The 23,232-nt window shown below is 33.7% G+C and overlaps 1 protein-coding gene across 2 annotated transcripts in view; it reads right to left on the bottom strand.

Moving 5' to 3' along the window:
- HOOK1 (hook microtubule tethering protein 1) overlaps positions 1-23,232 on the bottom strand; it is a 63,656-nt gene that overhangs the window by 3,634 nt on the left and 36,790 nt on the right. The window contains exons 13-22 of one of the 2 annotated variants that reach the window (XM_017544025.2): positions 19,305-19,313; positions 14,372-14,459; positions 14,011-14,071; positions 12,680-12,820; positions 10,425-10,518; positions 8,706-8,740; positions 8,103-8,185; positions 7,384-7,484; positions 4,687-4,788; positions 1,619-1,687 (exon numbers count right to left, since the gene is read on the bottom strand). In XM_017544025.2, the coding sequence (XP_017399514.1) occupies positions 1,619-1,687; positions 4,687-4,788; positions 7,384-7,484; positions 8,103-8,185; positions 8,706-8,740; positions 10,425-10,518; positions 12,680-12,820; positions 14,011-14,071; positions 14,372-14,459; positions 19,305-19,313 (783 nt within the window). The remainder of the gene's footprint in view (positions 1-1,618; positions 1,688-4,686; positions 4,789-7,383; positions 7,485-8,102; positions 8,186-8,705; positions 8,741-10,424; positions 10,519-12,679; positions 12,821-14,010; positions 14,072-14,371; positions 14,460-19,304; positions 19,314-23,232) is intronic. The other variant, XM_017544026.2, reaches the window with a different exon arrangement.

The raw sequence follows: 23,232 nt of genomic DNA, 5'->3' as shown, positions 1-23,232 counted from the left end.
ATTTAATCCTTAAAACTAACCTATAAAGCTAAGGCTTTCCTCATTTTTATAGTGGAAAATAAGGGCTCAGAAGCTGATTTATCTGAGAAATGGTAATGCTAGTAAGAAGGCACAAAATCCAATTTATCTATTTAATCCACTAAATTTAAAATCATCAAAAATAGTAGCTTAAAATAATGGCCTGGAATTAGATTTAATTATACCAACTTTTTTGTTTGGGCCATCATTCTACCACCTATGAGCAAACCTGTCATAATAAAATGGCTTAGATCAATGGTTCTTGAAGTGTGGTCCTTGGATTAACGAGATTAGCATCACTGGGAATTTGTTAAAAATAAAACAATTTTTTTTTAGGGGCCTTACCCAGACCTACTGAATCAGAAGCTCTGCCAGTACATCTAGCAATTTGTGTTTTCAAGTCTTCTGATGCATGTTAATGTCTGAGAACCACCAGTATAGTTTAAATGTACTACAGTCTATCTAGATACTGATACCTGACAAATTACCATATTTTGGCTGTTGGATTTCTTGTAAGGGGAGTCATTACTCTCTCACTAGACCACATAAAAAAATACAATTTTACTGAACTTAGCATCACTAGTAACTAGTACAGTACATGGATAATAGATGCTCAACAAATATAAGTTGAAGAAAATGAATCAATCATGGACTACTCGGCTACAATATCTTCACTGATTTATGCATCAAGAGGTCACGGAAGAACAAATAAATGATACATGGTCCCTGATCTCAACTAGGATGACTGACTCAAGAAAATTCTGAGAATACCTCACACATAATTTCCTTCAGGGCCCTTTAAGCCACATTTTACCCAACAGAAGAAAGAAGTCGGGTGAAAAGCATGGTGTCATGAAAGCATGAGTCATGTTTCAGGGAGAATGACTAGTGCTTTCTGGTAGAGCACAGCATTCACACATGGGAATTTTATAAAGTGATATGCCTTTGTATAAATAAGAATAGATAAAAGTAGATAACAGTTAAGTTATTACCTATTCTGGCTGATTAGAATAACCCAAAAGAACCATATACATCATGAAATGCTACTCTTGAAAATATCCCATTATACTACCAATGACAAAATAAAACACATTTCAAACTATGCTATTTTCTCTTTGGTAGGACAAAGAGACAATTATGAAGAGTATCCCCTGGATAAAAAAATAAAATAACAAATACAGTAAAGGACACACGGAGGCTTTAGAGGACGTTAAAATAAACACTGAGTACTCGAAGCACTTAATTTTGTATTACGCAGATCTTCATATTTCTTCAGAAACCCTTTATGGGCACAAATTGAATGTTTCAGCTCAATGCAATTTTAAAAATTCTTATGAATTATTTCACCTATGCTTCGTATGTATCAGCTAAAGGCTGATGAGTCACAAAATCAATTTAGTGGATTAGAATCAACACTAAAACAGAATTTAAAGAAATATCTGAGTGCAATACACAGGGTAACTTGTTTCAGTCATAAACATAAACATGCTATGTCTTGGTTTGTGGTATAAAATAAAATATATTTCCTTATGTTGTACTTGGTAAAAAAAAGTTTGATAAATACTGCTCTCATTCAATCATTAGCTGAACCTCAGCTCACCTTATTATACCAGGCAGAAACAATGAGTTTTTCTTCATAATCACGGAATTTTGCCACTTTACATTCACTCTGAAAAAAGATACGAGCACAATTAAAATCCCGGAAATTACCCCAAATTACTAAAAACAGAGTAATTTCTTCACTATGCTCATTATTGAGAGAATCTAAACAGTGCATTTGTGAGGCACATGACATAGTCAAATGTAAACTGAATCATGCACAAATGCATGCACAACACCTTTAGGAAAGAATAGGATTTGTAGCTAACAAACCTTTATTTCAAGAAACTTATTGGTAGAAGAGAGTGATTTAAACACATACATACACAACTAGTGATTTTTAGACTACTGCCCACCATATCTAGAGAAAAAAGTAACAACTGGCTTAGGTAAACGAAACAGAGCTGCACCTGTGGATGAGTCAAAGCTAAGGAGAAAGAGGACGTAGCCAAAGATATCTAGAAAAATCTTTTTAAGTTGCCTATAAAGCTTAATACAAATAAAAATTAATACAAATTTCTCTCTTAATTGTTGGTGGCCTGTGTACTAGATTCCATAGCTATATTTATATGCCATCACAGAGACTGATGTGCTTTTCTTAATTACTCAAATACACCTAATTTTGTAATTCTGCTGAGTACCACAGTTTGGTTTATATAAATACTATAATCTTGATACATAGGATGCTCATGAAAAAGTATATAAGACCCAAGTCCAAAAGAGAAGTGATGGTCTTCTTCAGACTCACACCCACTCCAGGCACAGAATTCCCAAGAGGGATGGCAGCTAGAACAGCCTCTGCTACTTACATTTCTCCTTTTCTCTTTTTGCAGTGTGTGTCCAGAAGAATACACACAAATTAAACACCCATGTCCTGTGACTTAACCTACGCTTTGCCTCAGTCTTATGGTTAGACAGACTATTTTCTCATCATATCTATTGGGGATGTACATCTCAAACATCAACAATGGTGTATATTCTCATTGACTTTCATTGGGACGTAAACAGAGCAATTTAAGATTTCAGTGATTATCCAGTCCCAGTCTCATCATCTTATAGATGAGATGGTGGCCAACCAGAGAGGAGAAGTAACAATTTTAAGATAAGAAGTTACTAATAATACTGCAACCCTGGCTTCTGATTTATGAAATATTTAATGTCAGGGGTACAGGGATAAAATATACAGTCTTTGTCATCAAGACGCATCCACATGTACCAAAAGGAACACCAATGCTGTTGTGGAATAAATTATGAGTTCAAAGTACATGGACTCACTATGGAGAGACTACCTTTCCCTAAGGAATAGAGGGAAAGTTTAAAAAAGAAAGAGATATTTGACTTGGAACTTGAAGAATTAATAGCATTTCTTCAGACAGATCTGCCTACCCAGTGCTTTTGAGAACATACAACATAGCCTAGACAAGCACTAATAGACACATCGGGTTGGTGTTGTACTATGGATGTAGGGAGAACGGTGTTGTACTATGGATGCAGGGAAAATGGTATTGTACTATGGATGCAGGGAGAATGGCGTTGTACCGTGGATGCAGGGAGAATGGCATTGTACCGTGGATGCAGGGAGAATGGCGCTGTACCGTGGATGCAGGGAGAATGGCGCTGTACCGNGGATGCAGGGAGAATGGCGCTGTACCGTGGATGCAGGGAGAATGGCGTTGTACTGTGGATGCAGGGAGAATGGCGTTGTACTGTGGATGCAGGGAGAATGGTGATGTACTGTGGATGTGGGGGGGGGGGGCTTTTATTTAAAAGTCTTTAAATAAAAAGACTTTTATTTAAAAGTCTTTAAATAAAAATATTTCTACCACAGTTCATACCTACTTGCTCAAAAACCAAGAAAAAGGTACATAAATAGAGTGCATTCATTTGAAATAGAACATTCTTAGGAGATTTAAAAAGAAACTGAATACAGTTGGGTGTGGTGGCTCATGCCTGTAGGCCCAGCACTTTGGGAGACTGAGGAGAGCAGATCATTTGAGGTCAGGAGTTCCAGACCAGCCTGGCCAACATGGCAAAACCCATTTCTACTAAAAATAAAAAATAAAAAAATTAGATGGGCTTGGTGGAATGCACCTGTAATCCCAGCTACAAGGGGAGGCTGAGGGAAGAGAACTGCTTGAACCCGGGAGGCGGAGGCTGCAGTGAGCTGAGATTGTGCCACTGCACTCTTGCCTCAGCGACAGAGCAAGACTCCATCTCAAAAGGAAAAGAAAAAAAGAAACTGAGTACCATTTATGAGAATCTCAAGACCAGTATGTAGAATTCAACATGGCTCTTCAATTATGCATATATTATTAAAAGAAAGTATATATTTACTTCAAGAATAGTATCAAATCTCACCACACTATTAAATATAGTTTTGTAAAACACTTTGCAAAGGAAACCAGAATGTGCTCAATTATAAATCTAAGAATACATAATTCCATAGGGACATACTTATCTAAGGCTCATAAAAATAATATAACCACTAACACAAAATTATCTTTAAAATTTAAAGACTCAGTTAATTAATAAAAGCATGCCATTACTAATATAATTTTGCATGATTAATAACTAAGATTGCCACTTTAGTTCAGAGGTTCACTGGGATTCTGTGAGTACTTCCTTCTCCTGGAAATTTCACTATTAATAAGTTTATCTAGGTTCAGGTGAGAAACAGGCTGAAGATAAGAAAAATGTAGTTGACTGAATCAACACAGTATCTTTTTTAAATGGTAAAGGTCAGGGTTTTTTTCCCCCCAATGAAATCATATTTGCATTATTTTTAAAGGAACATTATAGCAGGCTTCCATTAGAAAGTCAGGAATATCCATATATTGTCTGTTACAGACGGGGAGAGATACAACACTGCATATAAACAAGGTACATGAGCTGTACACAGTCCATCAATTGGTCGGCCAGTGATATGCTTTGCAATCAACACACTGAGTGTGAAAACCTGACATTTTAAACTGCTTGTAAAACTTGATCGTTAATGGCAAATATAGGACAGCAGTTAATTACCAGGATTCTACAAAATAATTAAGAGATGAGTAAACACAGAAGTTTTACCTCCAGAATCTCAATTCGTCTCTCTTTCTCTGCCAACTGCTTTCTTAGTAGCATTATTTCAGCTGATGCTGGATTTAACTTGGGATCTAAAGTTTTGATTACCTGTTTAAAGAAAAAAAATGTTAAATTCACTTTAAAGTATTAAAACATATAGAACATATCTTATAAAAACTGTGTAAGTCAGGTGGAAAATAATCCACAAAGTCATCTAAGAGCTAACTGTAGCTTGTTTTACAATCCTAATTGGGATAACAAAAACAACTAATTCTATATACAAGAAACAGTATAAAAATTCAGTACAAAAATATGAACATCCCCATTCCAAAATCAAATTTCTCTTCTCCAAAGTTCAGTACACGGGATAGTTATTTAGCTTTTTCAATATTCAAGCTTTAAGCATTGAAGTCTTGAAATGGCACTTTCTATATTTATTTGAGATTTTTTTTAAAAAATGAATTTAATAACTCTAAGGGAACTTACTGATTTGTATAAAGTAAGAATAACACACACAGAAAAAATTCTTAGCAATAGTCTTTTTTACTATTATTATCTAGTTAAATGTAATTCAATATATATGATCAATATAACAAATGCTGGTGATTTTATTTGCAAAAGGTAGGGTGCTGAAGCATATTTATGTTAATTACTAAAAATTGAGTAAAAAGAAATGTTTGACCTGAATGTAGTAAAGAGATTCAGCTAAACTATGGAGATAGCATTCTGTTAGAAAAACAATTCAGAAATGTCAAGAATACATTTCAAGAAAAAACCATATATTTCCAAGAGGGACATCTGTATGATGCAGTTATAAAACTATTAAAAATATTTCAAATTATCTAATGAGTTAGGAAAATGTCATCTATATTTATAGAGGTAAAAGAAAAGAAAAAGACTGGATGGTAATATACTAAAATATTACTGTGGCTCCTTTATTCATCCAAAAACCATTTACTGAGTGTTAACTATGTGGCAGATATGAGGATTCAGCAATTTATGGGAGACACGGTACCTGCCCTCATGGAATGCACGCCATAAAAGCAGAACACATTAAATAATTTATATCATTTTAATTATAAAAAGCAAATCATAGTTTATTATGTCTAAATGATAAACGATTTTATAATTCTGAATTTTCTACAATGGACATATGTTATTACTTTAGCCAGTATCTTAACAATCATTTAAACTTCTTGCCTCAAATAAGGTAACGGGAAAAAATCATGTTTATGACAACAAGCAACTGTCTTTTAAATGATATTATTCAGTGGTGGCAAGAATATGGTATTCATTGTCATAGTATTGTTTAATTAGTTACAATCCTTTTAAAATGTCATTTAGAAATACATATTAAGCATCTTATGGTCTTACTCTATGACCCAGTACTTCCATTTATAGGAAATAAGGTTAAGATAATAAACCAAAATAAAGAGAAAGCTTTCTGTATAATTATGTTGCCTATAGTCTTATTTCTAGGATCAAAAAACCAAAAGAAAATGAATACAGATTAATTCTAATAGTAGGATAATGCTTAAGTAAACTATGCTATATCCCACACAAATATTATACAGGCATTATTTTACTTTTGCAAAGTCTGTTCCATAAATGTAGCGTCTGTCTGTCTTACTCACTGTTGTATTTCTACCTAGTATTTAGCATAGTAAGTGCTCAATAAATATTAAGTTTAAAAATACAAGTTTTATATACGTATATGTGTGTTGTGTACACACACACACGTTACGATCACCCATCAGAGAAAATATACATAGAAAAAAATGAAATGTTAAACAGAAAATACACTAAAATGTTAACAATAGTGTCTCTGGGAACCGTCCTATATTTTATATTTTCTACCATAAACATTTACACTTTTGTAACTGAAGAAAATTACGGTAGAAACTGCCTACATATTTACCAAGCCTATTTCTCTTTTCTTCTAGAAACATAGCTGTGCTTCCCAAAGCTGGGTGTGGTCACATCCCTGTATCCAAAGTGGGAGTGAAAGTGATTTATGCAGTTTTCAGGCCATTATATATCTCCTATGCAATCTAGGTTGTCTTTTCTCATGTACTAGTTGGACAATGTCAAGTGAACCTGGGACCCCTATGCCGAAGAAGGCAGAGCCTCTGTCAGCTTAGGACTCTGAATGACTACATGAAGCAGTGTTCCTTCCCCATTCATGATTGGACTCAATGTGACTATGAAGTAAACGTCTATCTTGTTAAACCTTGAGTCCGATAAACATTTGAAAAGTGTTTAACTGTCTAATCTAAAACTAAATAATACAACAATTTTTAAACACATTTAAAAAGCTAAATTTTTACAAAAGATAAAATGTTCATTTTGCTATTCCTAGAAAAATTATGTTCTTAGCAAATTTGCCAAGATTCTAGCAAATAAGAATTCTAGGCTTATTTTCCAAGAACTTAACATTCCATACATTATAGCCATTGCCTCTTGACGTCACTACAGTCTGTGTCTAAACAGTCCCTGTTAGTTATGGTTTATTTTATCTGACACTGATGAGTCAGACTAAGAGTATGTGAACTGATCTGGAAATACCAAAGAAACCTGGTAGGTAAGGCAGTACAGTTAAAAGTGATTACATACAGATACAAGAACGGCAGAAAAGTCTGGTGAAAAGGGCCTCGCTAAAACATGGGCCCCCAAGGTTTGAGCTCTGAAAGATAAGTCACTCACATTTCTGGCTTTCTCCAAGTACATTTTGTATCTTTCTTCCATTGCTTTCATATCTTCGTCTTTCTTCTGAAGAGCAGCTTCAAGTTCATTGATCTTTTGTACTATTAGTAAAAATAAAATGAAACATGACCAGTTATTAATATTTACTATTAAAATATTTCATCCTCACATAAAATTATAATATTTATTTTCTAAAGACTGATAAGAGAACTTAAAAGAGAAGCCTACTATTTATTCTTTGTAGTGAATTCTTATCTAAAAGTTTGGAAATACAACCAATACATCCTCAATTATTTATTATTTGTCCCTTAAAAAAAATCTACAATCTGCTTTATTTAGTTCTTTTTCTGCTTTCTATCAAGTATAAACAGCAAGTATACCTCACAGTAAGCACAACCACAAGAAAAATAAAGCATTTCTACACAATGTTTTGAAGTTCTTATCAATCTGATTTGAAGTCATTTTTATCCACATTTCCACAAATTTATTTTTTAATGTTTGATACTCCCATATATCCATCAATTAATTTAATTAGTTTTTTTTTGCTTTAATATCATTTATTAATCACTTCAGCACTAAAAATTATAATGGTCCTTTTTTACAATATATATATCTATGCATTGTGTGAAAACTTACACATAGACCTTGTATCCTTCAATAAAACAGGGTAAGGTCCTTATATACACTGTTGTCTGATCCAAGTTTTCACAAATACCTACCATTTTGATTTAAATCTGGCTGAAGATCTTCAATGAGTGCTTGTTTCTTCTGTAAATCTTCATGGACCTCTGTGAGTTTTTCCCTAAGTGGTAGAAAAAGTATGGAGCTTGGGGTCAGACAGACCTAAGAATGAAAACTGGTTTCTGCCATATAACATTTGTCGACCTTAGGCAAGCCACTTTCTGATCCTTAGTTCCTCACCTGTGAAATGGGAATACTATCTGCCTGACTATAGTGGTCATCATGAGGATGTAAAGTCAGGCACATAGCGGGTGGGTGCCAAAAAGGTTAAATTGTTTCCCTTGCCATCCCTGCTTCCTAAGAAAGTAAAATATTTTATAGGTTTAACATCCCATTAATCTAGTTGTGATAGTTATGTTTTTTTAAACATTTCAAATGATATTAAATGAAAGATGTAGGAATTTGGGGTGGGTAAGCAGGCAGGCTGAACCTTTAGCATGCTTTTCAGTTTTTGCAGCAGGTGTATCAGTTAGCATCAAGATATTTGCTTTTCTAAACAAAATCTGAAAAGGAGATTAACTTTAGAGGCTTTTACAACCCCTCCCCTCTCATATTTGAAAAGGAGTATCAGTTTTACTTACATATGAGCTTCCAACTTCTGCTTTAATTTGCTGGACTATAAAATTTAAAAAAAAATTGCTGTAAGATGACTATCTTGACAAAGGTCAATTTTCCAGACATCTAAATCTCTTTGCCTCCTTCTAAAGGTGTACTATGCAAAACTGTATTTTTAAAATTTGTATTTCTAATAACCCATTTTAAGAAGCATGAACTTTTTAGGTTCTTTTTTTTACTTCCAAAAGGAAAGAAAAAATAGAAAATGAAATTAAAAACAACAGAAAGAAAAATGCCTCATATTTCTGAATAAAAATTAAATCTGAACTTGAAAAATGGCAAATGCAAGCTCAATGTGCTATACTGAGGAGTATCAAACATTAAAATATTAAAGAATCATTTATTCAGAATACAAATTTTAAGATTTTGGGCCTCTTATGAGGAACAAACTTAAAGATCTAAAATAATTATCTTTATAATAAAACTTTATTGTTATAATTGCAAATACTTTAATAATGAACACCAAAATGAAGCAACTGAATACTGCTAAAATGCAAAATTTTAAACATACAATTTCCTCTTTTAAAAACCAGTACTTTAAATTGCAATAGTTTTTCCACACCTACTGTATAGGTGAAGTGTTTAAAATACACAATTTGAAATACAAGTTGGACACCAATATATTAAAATAATAAAGACATTTATCTTTAAAATACTGCAAGCCAAAATGCGCTCCCCCTCCAAGACCTCGTTTTAAAAGTATTCTCTAGTGTGGCTTAAAATAATATTTGTATTAGAGAAGTTACAATACCGTATATATGCACATATGAGATGCCGCCATGCATGAGACGATTTCTATTTTCCAAGCCCCCAGGGAAGAAAAAAGAAAATAATATAAAGCACATAAAAGACAGAAAGGAAATGCAACCCTTTCAATTTTCATCTCTTTACTTACTCTGCAGACTTTCCTCCCCCATCAACACAGGTATATCACCTAACATTCTATCTAATCTCAATCAATAAAGACATACCTAACACATATCTAGTCCATTTTTTTAAAATTTTTAATTAAGTACATCCCTCTCTCAATCATTACTTCTTTTCCTCTTCACATAAAAAGACCAAACTATAAAAAAGTTGCTAGGTATAGTGAGATTTAAGCTAAGTTTGATCTCTTTTAAATCCTCTTATCTCTGCTCTCACAATATCTGCCATTAAAAACCATCAGAACATGGTAAGGCCATGAATCATTAAGGAAGGAAAAAGAAATAAGCGACGCTTCCAAGACTGCATTAAAGTTTCTGTCCTTCAGAGATGGGTATAATCCATTTTTGGCATTCTGTTTTGGTAGAAATCATTTCCCCATTCTCTCTTTTCCCACTAGAAGGTTTCTTCAATTCTGACTGCTAGTAACTCTCATTTGGATTTTTCTCAGGACAACCCTGTTGGAATTCCACCAGAATTATGAAGGCCTCAATTGCAATATGCTCTCAATCAAGAATCATCATGAACTTTGGTATAACTGTTGAAGTAGGACAGATAGAAATTACCTTCCAATGTACATGATCAACTGATAGTCCCCAGGTTGGCAAAATCATTGCATCTATTATGCAGATATATACGGTATTTAAGGGTACTCTCAATGATAAGGGCTGCACTTTCAAATACAAGATTAATTTGGGCATCATGACCTATTAGAGAGAAGCCATACACAGCAGAATTATTATAATTTCCAAGTTACTTACACTTTCGCCTTCAGACTTGGATCCTTGTTCCTGTAAAGACTTCTGGAGGTCCTCAATCTGCTGCTGCAATTCTCTAATGCGCTCTTTGCTCAGCCTATTGTAAGATGAGTCATAAGCATTTATTTGTATTGAAAAAGTACTTAAGGATCTACAAAGGTACATTCAGTTAGCAAATTAACTAAAACATATTTTTACAGCAATGACAAATGCAGAACAATTATCTGTGCCTAGTTATAACATGGAGCAGGGTAGACTACCTCTATATAAGCCTACATTTAAAATTTTAAGGAACTTAAATGTCGGTGGCAAAAGCACTTCTACGCTGTACTCACTGTTAGAAAAATCAGAAAATCAGCTTAATTTTTCTATAGTTGTATTTTTAATGAATGAAAACAAGGTTTCCGTCTTCTATTTCAGATTTCACAGTGTACTGGAAGAAGTAGTCAACCATTTTCCAATCATTTCTACATGGTTTTTTAAATTTAAATTAAAGGGACTGGTACTAGCAACTAATTCAGATTCTAACATGGCAAAATCTCATTATTTAAAACTCTGCTTAAGAGTTACTTCCACTGGAAGTTGCCAGCAAGAGTTAGTATCTCCGTCTCCCTCCATGTATATCCACACACATTAACTCACCTACCCGTTATAATACTCCATTGTTGTAGTTATCACATAATACAGCAATTATCTATTTACATTTCTACTTTCCTATGTTAATTCCTTAAAAGCTGGAATGGTTTCCCCAGTGCCAACAAGTGGTATAGAACTGAATAATATAGTAATATTTAATGGCCTCTTCAGAAAACTAAATTTTTATTCTTCTTTTAACCACAGTTTAAGTAACATTATACACACAAGTTTGAAAAAGATAAGATTCACGTGTGTCTAAAACTTGTTGGTCTCTAGGATTCAGTAAAGGTTAAATAAATCCAAATACCACTCTTAAAGTAAGAGTGCTATTTATAACAAGCAGGTTACCATAATAGTTAAAAGTAAACATTCAGTAATCAGATTGACAGAGAGTTCATTATGTAGGATCCAAAACTACTAGCTATATAACTTTAGGTAAGTTATTTAACTTCTCTGTATCCATATTCCTTATCCATAGAAAAAGAGCTAATCATAGTTACTATTTCATAGAGTTATTATGAGGATTTACTGAGTTAATAGCAAAAAAGTACTTAGAAAAGTATATTATTATGATTAGAAAAAGTTTTGAGCACTTCATTGGTACCAGATAAGTACATCATTTGCTTTAAGCTCATTATCTATAGTCTTCCTAACAACTTGTATTTACACTTGAAAATGCTGAGTGTAAGTTTAAGTAACTTGTCCAGAAACAGTTAATAAGTTAAATTAAAAGTGGGATTTAAATTTGATTCCACAATCTACATCTCATCTATGCATGAGACAAGTAGAAAACCAAATTGTCATTTATTTATTGTCAAATATTCTGAATTGTAAACATATCTAAACGAAATTCAAAAATAAGTAGCCTGCTGGGCTGGGCACAGTGGCTCATGCTTGAAATTCCAGCAACTTTGGGAAGCCGAGGCAGGTGGATCACCTGAGGTCAGGAGATTGAGACCAGCCTGGCCAACATGGTGAAACCCCGTCTCTACTAAAAATACACAAAAAAATTAGCCAGGTATAGTGGCACACGCCTATAGTCCCAGCTACTTGGAGGCTGAGGCAGGAGAATCATTTGAACATGGGAGGCAGAGGTTGCAGTGAGCCCAGATCGTGCTACTGCACTCCAGCATGGGTGACAGAGCAAGACTCCATCTCAAAAAGGAAAAAAAACAAAACAAAACTGAAATTAGCAGGGTGTGGTGGTGCACATCTCTAATTGCAGCTACTAGGGAGGCTGAGGCATGAGAATCACTCGAACTGGGGAGGTGGAGGCTGCAGTGAGCAGAGATCGTGCCACTGCACTCCAGCCTGGGTGACAGAGCAAGACTCTGTCTCAAAATAATAATAATAATAAAAAGAATAAGTAGCCTGGTTAAGCAAGGCTGCTGAAATTAATGGATTATGTATATATTTTATAAATATAACTGAAATGAATCACTTGACTTCTTTCACAGAGTGAAGCTTATAGTGATAAAAGGCTACCAACAAAAAAAATTCAAACTATTTCTAGGTAATTCTAATTACTTTAACTACAATAATACTTTCCACTTTTGTGAATCAAGATTTTGTGGTTCGCTAATTAAATCACCAAGATTTTCAATTACTAAGGAGCACATCACCTCTGCTCAGTTTCCAGTTCATTCATCTTACGATGTTTCTGTTCTAGCTGCTCCTGAAGTTCCTCAATACGTTCATTCTCAGAGCCTTCTTGTTGTAAGCGAAGCATCTTATTTTCATGTTGCAGTCGAATAAACACCTCCCTGATGTTACAAAGCAAAATCTTTAATTTTTAAGAATTTGAGTCATTATATTCTTTAGTTAAAAAAAGGAAATTCCTGTCCATTCAATAGCTGCCATTTTAAGATGCAAGCAGGTCCAGCTAACACAGCTGGTAGGGCATAAAACTCTTAAACTGCAACAAAAACTTATGTAAGTGTTAAGAAAAAATTATGTACACTGCAATACTGTGCCTTTAAAAAAAAGCAGTAAAATTTTAGAGGCACCATGTAGGATTATGCTATAAATAATTAAATTATTATTATGCCATTCCCAGAGAGATAATAGAAATTATTTTACTTTGGTAATTAAGAAACTATTCACTAAAGGAAACACACAGTATATTCTTATAAATACATAATAGAAATAGCTTTAAGAAGCAATAGTTTGACTAAAATTTTAAGAGATACTTTATAATGGTAATAAGACAGTTTCTAGATCTTCTCTTTCTAAAATTTTTTATTAAAGATTTACATGTACTTTTTAAAAATGCAACTTTTTATTAGTATTGATTTTACTTTATTATTTATATTAAATAGGGAAGTCATACTCTCCTTTAATTGTTCCCCTGCCAAATCCCTTTCTTCAAAAGCAACTAATTTCAATTAATCCCAATTTTTGTTGTTCTGAATGCCAATACCATAACTCTTTTTTTAAATTGTACTTTAAGTCCTGGGGTACATGTGCAGATCTTGCAGGACTGTGCTAATACCATAACTCTTTCTAAAAAAGCTCATAGGGCTATTTTTTAAATTACTAATTTTAACTTAATGATTGACTCCCCACTATGCAAGATAAATAACTATTCTCATTTTATACATTTACCACTTCCCCCATCAAAGACTTATTAAATCATATTTATTTTTGTCTTCTAATAATTTTCTAACTTTAAAGTATATACTTATACCTCCCTAGTTAAAGCAACTTTGTATTATGGGGGTCATGTCATAAAAATTAGAATATGTTATTCAACAGGTTTGTAAAATTTTACTTCTGATAAAATTTTAAATTGCTGTAGTAACAATAATAATCTGATTTAGAAAGTTTAAGTAGATCAAACAGCAATTTTCAGCTCTATGATTCACAAAATAAGTTTTTAAAGGCCAAGACATTTACAAAAACAAAATGTTATAATATTAAATATAATTCCATCAAATGACAGAAACAAATTTACCTATATTCCACAGGCATAATCTCAGCAGCAAGATTCTCATAACTTTTTGTAGCAGATGCACCTAAAAAATAACAAAAAATAAATTAGCATTTCAGTATTTCAACTATTTTAAAAGAACTCTTTCTTTCTTTATTTTTTTTTTCTTAGAGATAGGATCTCTCTCTGTCACCAAGGCTGGGGTGCAGTGGTACAATCATAGCTCACTGCAACCTCAAACTCCTGGGCTCAAATGATCCTCCCACCTCAGTCTCCCAGGTATATAGGCATGCACCATCATGACAGGTTAAGTTTTTATTTTTTGTTGAATGGAGTCTCACTATGTTCCCCAGGCTGAAACTTTTCTAAATCTAACAAAATTAACCTGTTTGGTTTAGGTGATCCTGTTGTACTTGTGAACATCGAAGTTCTTCATTCGTTTCTTTCAAAGTATCACGCTGCTCAATTAGTCTCTGAAAAGAATTGTTGACATCAGCAAAGTATATAACTCTGCCTATAAACAATGCACTTTATGCTTACAATAATTTATCTTAACTAGCTTGATAGTTGTTAATTTTAAGTTACAATGATTTAGTTTTAAGAGGCTCATTTTCTATTAAGTTATATTAATAATATTTATATAATACATGGTTTTGACTTCCCCATCAGATAGTTTATCTTTGAACAAAATGAATGCAATTACGTAACAGAGGACAGATATGCAACTGGGGTAATAAAAGAGAGTGGACTTTGGAGGCATGGGTTGAATATCAGTTTCACCACTTCCTGGCTATACTGTCTTAGGCAACTTATATAACTCTTTGGCTTCAGTATCCATAACTTCAAAATAGGAATACTGATACATAAATCCTTGCAGAGGTGTTCTGACTAACAAAGGTGGTAGTTAGTCAAGGATCCAGAATATACGTTGGTGTGTAAGAGATACTGGAGACTAGTTACTTCTTTTTACCACTATCATGAAACTCAACTGAAGGAGTGATAAGTAGTATCCTGGAGGTACACACTGGTGGAAAAACACCATTTTCCAAGGACAGCAAACTGGTACTTTATGTCATTGACGATTTTATTTTAGAGTCTACACCAATGACAAACTTCCTAGGCTCTGGACAGAAGGCTCATGTTTAAATTGTTTTCCCAGAACTTGAAAAGTACTACTGAACATAAAATCATCTATTAAATGTTGCTATGTTCCAAGTCCAGAAACTAAGCTCTAATTAATCCATTGCGTATTTCAAATCAATTTAGCAGTAAACTGTTAACTGATTCAAGGGGTCTGTAGGTGCCTTAAGGATCTCTGAACCCTATAGGTTGGAGATCTAGCATAAACAGGCACAAAGACCTCTGTAAATCTGTTCCTCCATTAATGTAACACACACACTAGCACATTTGTCACTACCAACTATTTCAGAATTCTGGGAATAAGCCAAAGGCCTACAACAGTCTGATGAGCATTTATTAAAGTAAACCTGCTAAACCTTGGTTAGAATAGCAAGCTTTTTGCTCTTTTAACTTTTCCAACTACTATTCCCATCTCCCCAGCTCTGAAGTAGCCTTGAAAACCAGCAGCCTTTCAATCGCTGTAGCTGTGAAAACCAGCAGCTCTAGCAACTACTGGGCAGACTGGATATAGGGTTCCCTTAAATAGCCCCATCCTCAGAGAACTGTCACTGTTTAACCTGTCTTGTACCTCCCTAGACCCCATTTATAGGGACTCTTCATGATTTGACCTGATTCACTGCTTGCTCTGCAGGACAAGCCCTACAGTATTTCCAAGACATTTGGCAAACAGAATCATCAGCAACCATTTACCACCACAGGTGCCAAAGGCTGTGATAATGCCTGTGGTACACAAGAGCCTCACCAAAAATTTACAAGAAAGATCTGAGAAACAGGATGCCCATAGGAATCTTTAAAAAGCTCTGACATGTTAGGCTGTGAGACTTATTGACTCAAGGCATCTATGGTAATCTCTGACCAATCATGGACTAACCACAGTGGTAACTGAGCAGAAACTTCAGTGGCTACACAATACAAAGAACGCAGTCTTTACAGAATTAGTCCAAAAAAAAAAGTCAGTTAAAAAAACAAACAGCAACAATAATAAACCCTAAGACTGAAAAAAATCTGATTTCCAGATTTGAAATTTTATATTAGTTAAATGTCAGACTTTCAACAAAAATACAAAATACACAAAGAAACAGGATAGCCTATACACAGGGTTTTTAAAAAAAGAGTCAACAGAAACAGCCATTGAGGGTCCTAGTGGGTGGATATACTAGACTAAGACAGAGAGAGGTATTCTAAGTATGTTCAAAGAACTTAAAGCAAACCATTTGTAAAGAATTAAAGGAAATTATAACAATGTCTCACCAAAGAGAGTGTAAGAGAATTTATAAAAAAGAATCAACTAGAAATTTTGGTTGAAAAAACAATGAATGTTATAAAAAATTCACTATAGGGTCCGGGTGTGGTGGTTCATGCCTGTAATTCCAGTACTTTGGGAGGCCAAGGTTAAAGAACTGTTTGAGGCCAGGAGTTCAAGACCAACCTGGCCAACATAGTGAGTCCCCATCTCTCTTTCTCTCTCTCTCTCTCTCTCTCTCTCTCTCTCTCTCTCTCTCTAAAAAAGCAAAACAGACAAAAAATTCAATATGGGTGGCTGAGGTGGGCAGATCACTTGAGCCCAGGAGTTTGACCAGCCTGGGCAACATGGCAAACCCTGTCTCTACAAAAAATACAAAAGCTAGCTAGGTATGGTGGAGTGTGCTTGTAGTCCCAGCTGCTAGGGAGACTGAGGTAAGAGGACTGCTTCATACCCGAGAGGTTGAGGCTATAATGAGCTGTGATTGTGCCACTGCACCCCAGCCTGGGTGACAGAGCAAGACCATGTCAAAAAAAAAAAAAAAAAATCACTAGATGGGCTCACTGCAGACTTCAGCAGAGGAGCCTCACAGATCTGTAGGATGCCACTAAATGTGCCAATATATACAAAACAGGAAACCCAGAAGAAGAGAAAGATGGCTAAAAACTTAGCAAATTTTATAAAAATTTATAAAATCCCCCCCATCCTTTAAAAAGGGCACATGCCTACGAATGTGCACTACAGCACTATTAATAACAGCAAAAGCAAATTCATGTAATCAGTCTAAATATTCATTAATGACGGATTATATAAAGAAAATGTGGTACATATACTCCATGAAATACTATGCAGCCATAAAAAAGAATGAGATCATGTCTTATATATTTTGCATTTTTCTTGAAAACCTGACATTTAAAATAATATAATATTTCAAATCTGGAAATCAATTTTTTTCCAATCTTGCATCATCAATCTACAATTTTAAGAGGTTCAACAAACTCCAAGTACAATAAACTCAAAGGGATCCACACACCTACATATATCAAAATGAAACTGCTGAAAGCTTAGGGTAAAGTGAAAATCTTAAAAGCAGCAAGAGAAAAATGATTAATCACATAAAAGGAACCTTAATAAGATTAACAGCAGATTTCTCATCAAATAATGGAGACCATAACACAGTAGGATGACATAAAATGCTAAAGGAAAAAGACTGTCAAACAAGAATTTCATATCTATCAAAACATGTTTTGAATGCGAAAGATACACTGAAATTTTTCCAAGAGTAAACAAAATATAGAATGTGCCATTAGCAGACTTTCTTGACAGAAAAATACTAAAAAGAGTCCTTCAGGTAGAAAGAAAAGGACACTAGTGAGTAATTTTAATTCACCCAAAGAAAGACCACCAACAGAGGTAACCATATACACAAATATATTTTTTAAATTAACATATTTTTAACTCTTTTAGTCTTCAATTTTATTTAAAAGACAACAGTATAAGCATTAATTATAAAACAGCATTTATAAGTTTATAATGCATAAAGATATAATTTGTGTGACAATAATAGCATAAACCAGAAGGGAGGAAAAATTTTTATTTTGGAGTTTTCAGTATACTATTAAAATTAAGTTACCATTTACTCTAAATGAATTGTTTCAAGGTAAGATGCTAATTGGAATTCCCCATAACAATCATTAGAAAACAAGTTTTAAAAACTTAGAAAAGAAACTAAGGAACTAAGCTGGTATACTGAAAATATATAATACAAAAGAAGGCAGTAGTAGAGAAATGGAGACGAAAAAAGACATATAGAATACAAATAGCAAACTGGCAGACCTAAGTGGTATTTTTATCAGTAATTACATTAAATGTAAATGGATTATAAACTCTAATCAAAAAGCAAATACTGGTAGAATCAATTAAAAATGATCTAGGTGGAAGAAATAGATCTTAGTATAAAAGACACAAATATAGTTTGAAAATAACAGAGTGAAAAATATGATGCAAACATTAACCAAAAGAAAGATACAGGATTATACTAACATTAAACAAAACAGACTTTAAGACAAATATTGTAACTAGAAAAAAAAGAGATATTAGAAAAATCAATCTATCAGAAAGATAAACAATCACAAATGTAAATGAACCTAACAAAACGGACCTAAAATACATGAAGTAAAAACTGATGGAATTAAAAAAGAGACAATACAACAACAATAATTGGAAATATCAGTATCCTACTTTTAATAATAGATGGAACTATACACAAAGATTCAAGGTAGAATACTTGAACAACACTAAACCAACCAGATCTAACTGACATATATAGCACTTTATCCAACAGTAGAAAACACATTTTTTAAAAATCCACATGGAATACTCTCCACAACAGACCATAGGCTAGGTCATAAAACAAGGCTCTATGATTTTCAAAGGACTGAATGCATACACACTATGTTCTCTGACCACAATGGAATTAAATAAATCAATGGCACAGGGAGACTTAGGATATTCACAAATATGTGAAAATTGAGCAAGATACTCATAAGTAACCAAGTGTCAAAGAAGAAATCATAAGGGAAGGTAAAAATAAATTCAAAAGAATTAAACAAAAATGCAATATGCCAAAACACAGAATACAGCAAAATAAATCCTGAGGTAAATTTAAAGCTGTAAGTGTCTATATAATTTTAAATCAATAACTTTTAACTAGGAAAAAAAAAAACCTTAAATACAAAGGAATTTGTGTTCCTTTACCAATGAATTATTAAATACTAGAGTAAAAATAGAGAATAGAAAACAAATTTAAAAGCCACAAGATAGTTCTTTGAAAAGATCTACAAAACTGACAAATCTTTAGCTAAACTAACCAAGAAAAAAACAGAGAAACTCAAATTACAAAATTAGAAATAAAGGAGAGGATATCACTACTTACCAAAATTCTCTTGTTTGTCACATAAAGAAGAAACAACAATAAACAACTGTAAGCCAATAAATTAGATAAATTAAATTGACAAATCTCTAAAAAGAGGCAAACTAGTAACACTAGCTCAAGAAGTCATAGAATATCTGAATAGACCTAGAGCAACTAAGAAGATTAAATTAGTAATTTGTTAACTGCCTAAAAATAAAGCTCAAGGCCAGAAAACTGAACTCCACAAATCATTTAAAGAAGAATTAATACCAATTTTCACAAACTTTCCCAAAACATAAAAGAGCAGGGAAAATTTCTCAACTCACTCTAGATGGCTAGTGATATCAAAACCAGGTGATGACCTCACAAGAACATTACAAACCGATATCCCTTATAATACTGATGGAAAAATCTTCAATGAAATATTTGCAAACTGAATCTGCCAACATATTTTTTAAAAGTATATATTATAAACAACTAGAATTTATCTCAGTAATGCAAGATCAGTTTAACATGCAAAAATCAATGTAATACATCATACTAATATAATAAAATACAAATACTATATGTCATCTCACTGACCCAGAAAAAGCATTTGTCAAAATCCAACACCCTTTTATGATAACAGCAGGCAACAAACTATGAATAGAAGGAAACTTCTTCAGTCTTATAGAGGGCATCTAAAAATGAAAACAACTAACTCACAGCTAATATCATACATAATGGTGAAAAATTCAATGCTTTTCCCCTAAGATCAGAATCAAAAAAATGATATCTGTTCTTGCCACTTTTATTTTAACATTGAACTGACAATTCTAGCCAGTACAATTTGGCAAGAAAAATAAAAAGTATCAGGACTGCAAATAAAGAAGTAAAACCAATTCTATTTGCAGTGGACCTAATATTATATATAGAAAATCCTCAGAAACTTACCAAAAAACTGTGATAACCAATAAACAAATTCAACAAGGCTGAAAGATTCATGATCAATGCACAAAACTCCATTGCATTTCTATATATTAGCAGTTAACAAGTCAAAAAGTGATATTGATAAAAGAATTTTATTTAAAATAACAAAAAGAATGAAACACTTAGGAATACATGTTTAAAAGGTACCAGTCTTGCACACTGAAAACTACAAAATATTGTTGAAAGATACTTAAGATCTAAATAAATGAAATAGTATCCCACATTCATGGAGTAGAAAAATAATACTAAGTGACATCATTTCTAAATTAGTCTACATTAATCTACAGATCAGTAAGCTCTTATCAAAATCTCAGCTGCCTTTTTTTTTTTTTTTTTTGCAAGAATTGACAAGCTGATTTCAGGATTCACATGAAAATGCTAGGGAATCAGAATAACAAAAATAACCTTGAAGAAGAATAAAGTTTGAAAACTTACCCTTTCCATTTCAAAACTACAAAACTACAGTAACCAATAATCAATATATGAGTGTGGTACTAGCATAAGATTAGATATAAAGACCAATAATAGACTATTAAAAGACCACAAATAAACCCTTACATTTGTGGGCAAATGATTTTTTAAACCTTTTAAATTATTAATAGAGGTTATTTTCTGAGCAGTTTTAGGGTTTTGGAAAAATTGAGCAGAAAACACACAGTGTCTTTATATTCCCCTTACCCTCTTCTCACTCTCAGTCTCCTCTATTATTAATATCTTGCATTTGTATGGCAATTTGTTAGAATTGATGAGCCAATGTTGATACACTGTTATTGACTAAAGCCCATAATTTATATTAGGGTTCGCTCTTTTTGTTATACATGCTATGGATTTTCACAAATGTATAATGACGTGTGTACACCATTCCATTAAAGTATCATGGCCAAGTGATTTTTTAACAAGAATACTAAGGCAATTTGATGCAGTAAGAATAGTTTTATCAACTGGTTATTATTGGGACAACTAGTTATCAACACACAAAAGAATAAAGCCAGATGCCTACCTCACACCATATACAAAACAGATCATAGACTACAGGAGCTAAAAAACTTTTTAAATGAAAAACACAGGGCAAATCTTTGTACCTTAGGTTACCCAATCTTTTTTTTTTTTAAGAAACATCACCAAAAAAGGAAATACAACAAAAGGAAAAACAAGTAACTCTGATCTCATCAAAATGTAATACTTAGTGCTGCAAACTATATCATCAAGAAAGTGAAACAACCAACACATAGAATAGAAAAAACAATTGCAAATCATATACCTGACAAGGAACTTATATCTAGAATACATAAAAAAACTTTTTCGACTCAATGATTAAAAAGCATATAGCCTAAGTAAAACATGGGCAAAGGATTTAAGAGACATTTTTTCAAGGAAGATATACAAATGGATAATAAGTACATAAAAGGTGCTCAACAACATTAGTCTATAGAGAAATGCAAATCAAAAACACAATGACATTTCATTTTATATCTACTAGGATAGTTAAAATCAAAAAGATAATAAGTGTTGATAAGGATGTGAAGTTAACCATAGTTACCATATGACCCATAAATACCATTTTTACATATATACTCAAGAAAAATGAAAACATATCTAAATAAAAATTTGTACATAAAAATTCATAGCAACATTATTCATAACAGCTAAAAGGTAGAAACAACCCAAATGTCCACGAACTGGAGAATTAATAAACAAAATGCAGTATATCCACACAATGGGGCATGATTTGGCAATAAAAAGAATAAAGCACTGATACATGCTACAACATGGATGCACCTTGAAAGATTCAGTCACAAAATCCACCAAGTATATGATTACATATTCTAGAAAAACTAGGAAAATCTGTAAACAGCAAGTAGATTAACAGCTGCAAAGAGTAGAACTGAGAGGAACAGAGTGCAAGTTAACTGGTGAAGGGCATGAGATTTCTTTTTAGAGTGATGGCAGTGTTCTAAAGTATAATTAGGTTGATGGTAATACAACTCAGTGAATATACTAAAAACCACTGACTTGTGGGAGACAATCCAAGATGGCTGAATAGGAACAGCTCTGGAGTGCAGTTCTCAGCGAGAACGCAGAGGGTGAGTGATCACTGTATTTCCTAATGAGTTTTTACTACCCACAGACCAGGAGATTTCCAGGCAGAAAAGCACCAAGGGTCTCCAGCATGGCTGTTTCAGCTGGCGCTGTGGGTCTCCACACAAAAACTCACACAAATCTGAGCAGCCGTTTCAATTGGCACCTGACACGCCTGGGAGACAGGGTCACCCATTCAACTTAAAAAAGGGGGCTGAAACAGGGAGCCAGGTGATCTGGCTCAGCGGATACCACCCCCACAAAGACCAGCAATCTGAAAGACTCTGGATTGAGAGTTTCACAGCAAGCGCAGCTGGACCCAGAACAGTCCAGCTCTATGGGGGGAAGGGTGTCCACCATTACCGAGGCAGTCCACCACTACCGAGGCAGTCTGCCATTACCGAGGCAGTCCGCCACTACCGAGGCAGTCCACCACTACCGAGGCAGTCTGCCATTACTGAGGCAGTCCACCATTACTGAGGAAGTCTGCCATTACCGAGGCAATCTGCCATTACTGAGGCAGTCAGCCATTACAGAGGCAGTGCACCATTACTGAGGCAGTTCTAATTATACCTCTATAAACAAAACCACAAAGAAGTTTGCACAGCAGCTGGGCAGAGCCCACAGCAGCTCAGCAACACCTCTGCTGGCAGACTGTGACTAGGCTACCTCTTGCAGAAACCCTACAAGCCAGAAGAGAGAGAGGGCCGATATTCAATATCCTTAAAGAAAAGAACTTTCAATCTAGAATTTCATACCCAGTCAAACTAAGCTTCATAGGCAAAGGAGAAATAAAATCCTTTACAAACAAGCAATTGCTCAGAGATTTCATCACCACCAGGCCTTCCTTAAAAGAACTCCTGAAAGAAGCACTAAATATAGAAAGGAACAACCAGTACCA

This window comes from Cebus imitator, unplaced genomic scaffold (assembly GCF_001604975.1).
Source record: "Cebus imitator isolate Cc_AM_T3 unplaced genomic scaffold, Cebus_imitator-1.0 Scaffold163, whole genome shotgun sequence".
In the NCBI taxonomy this organism is placed as follows: domain Eukaryota; kingdom Metazoa; phylum Chordata; class Mammalia; order Primates; family Cebidae; genus Cebus; species Cebus imitator.
Note: the sequence above shows the minus strand (reverse complement) of the source record. Positions and strands in the feature narration are given on the sequence as shown.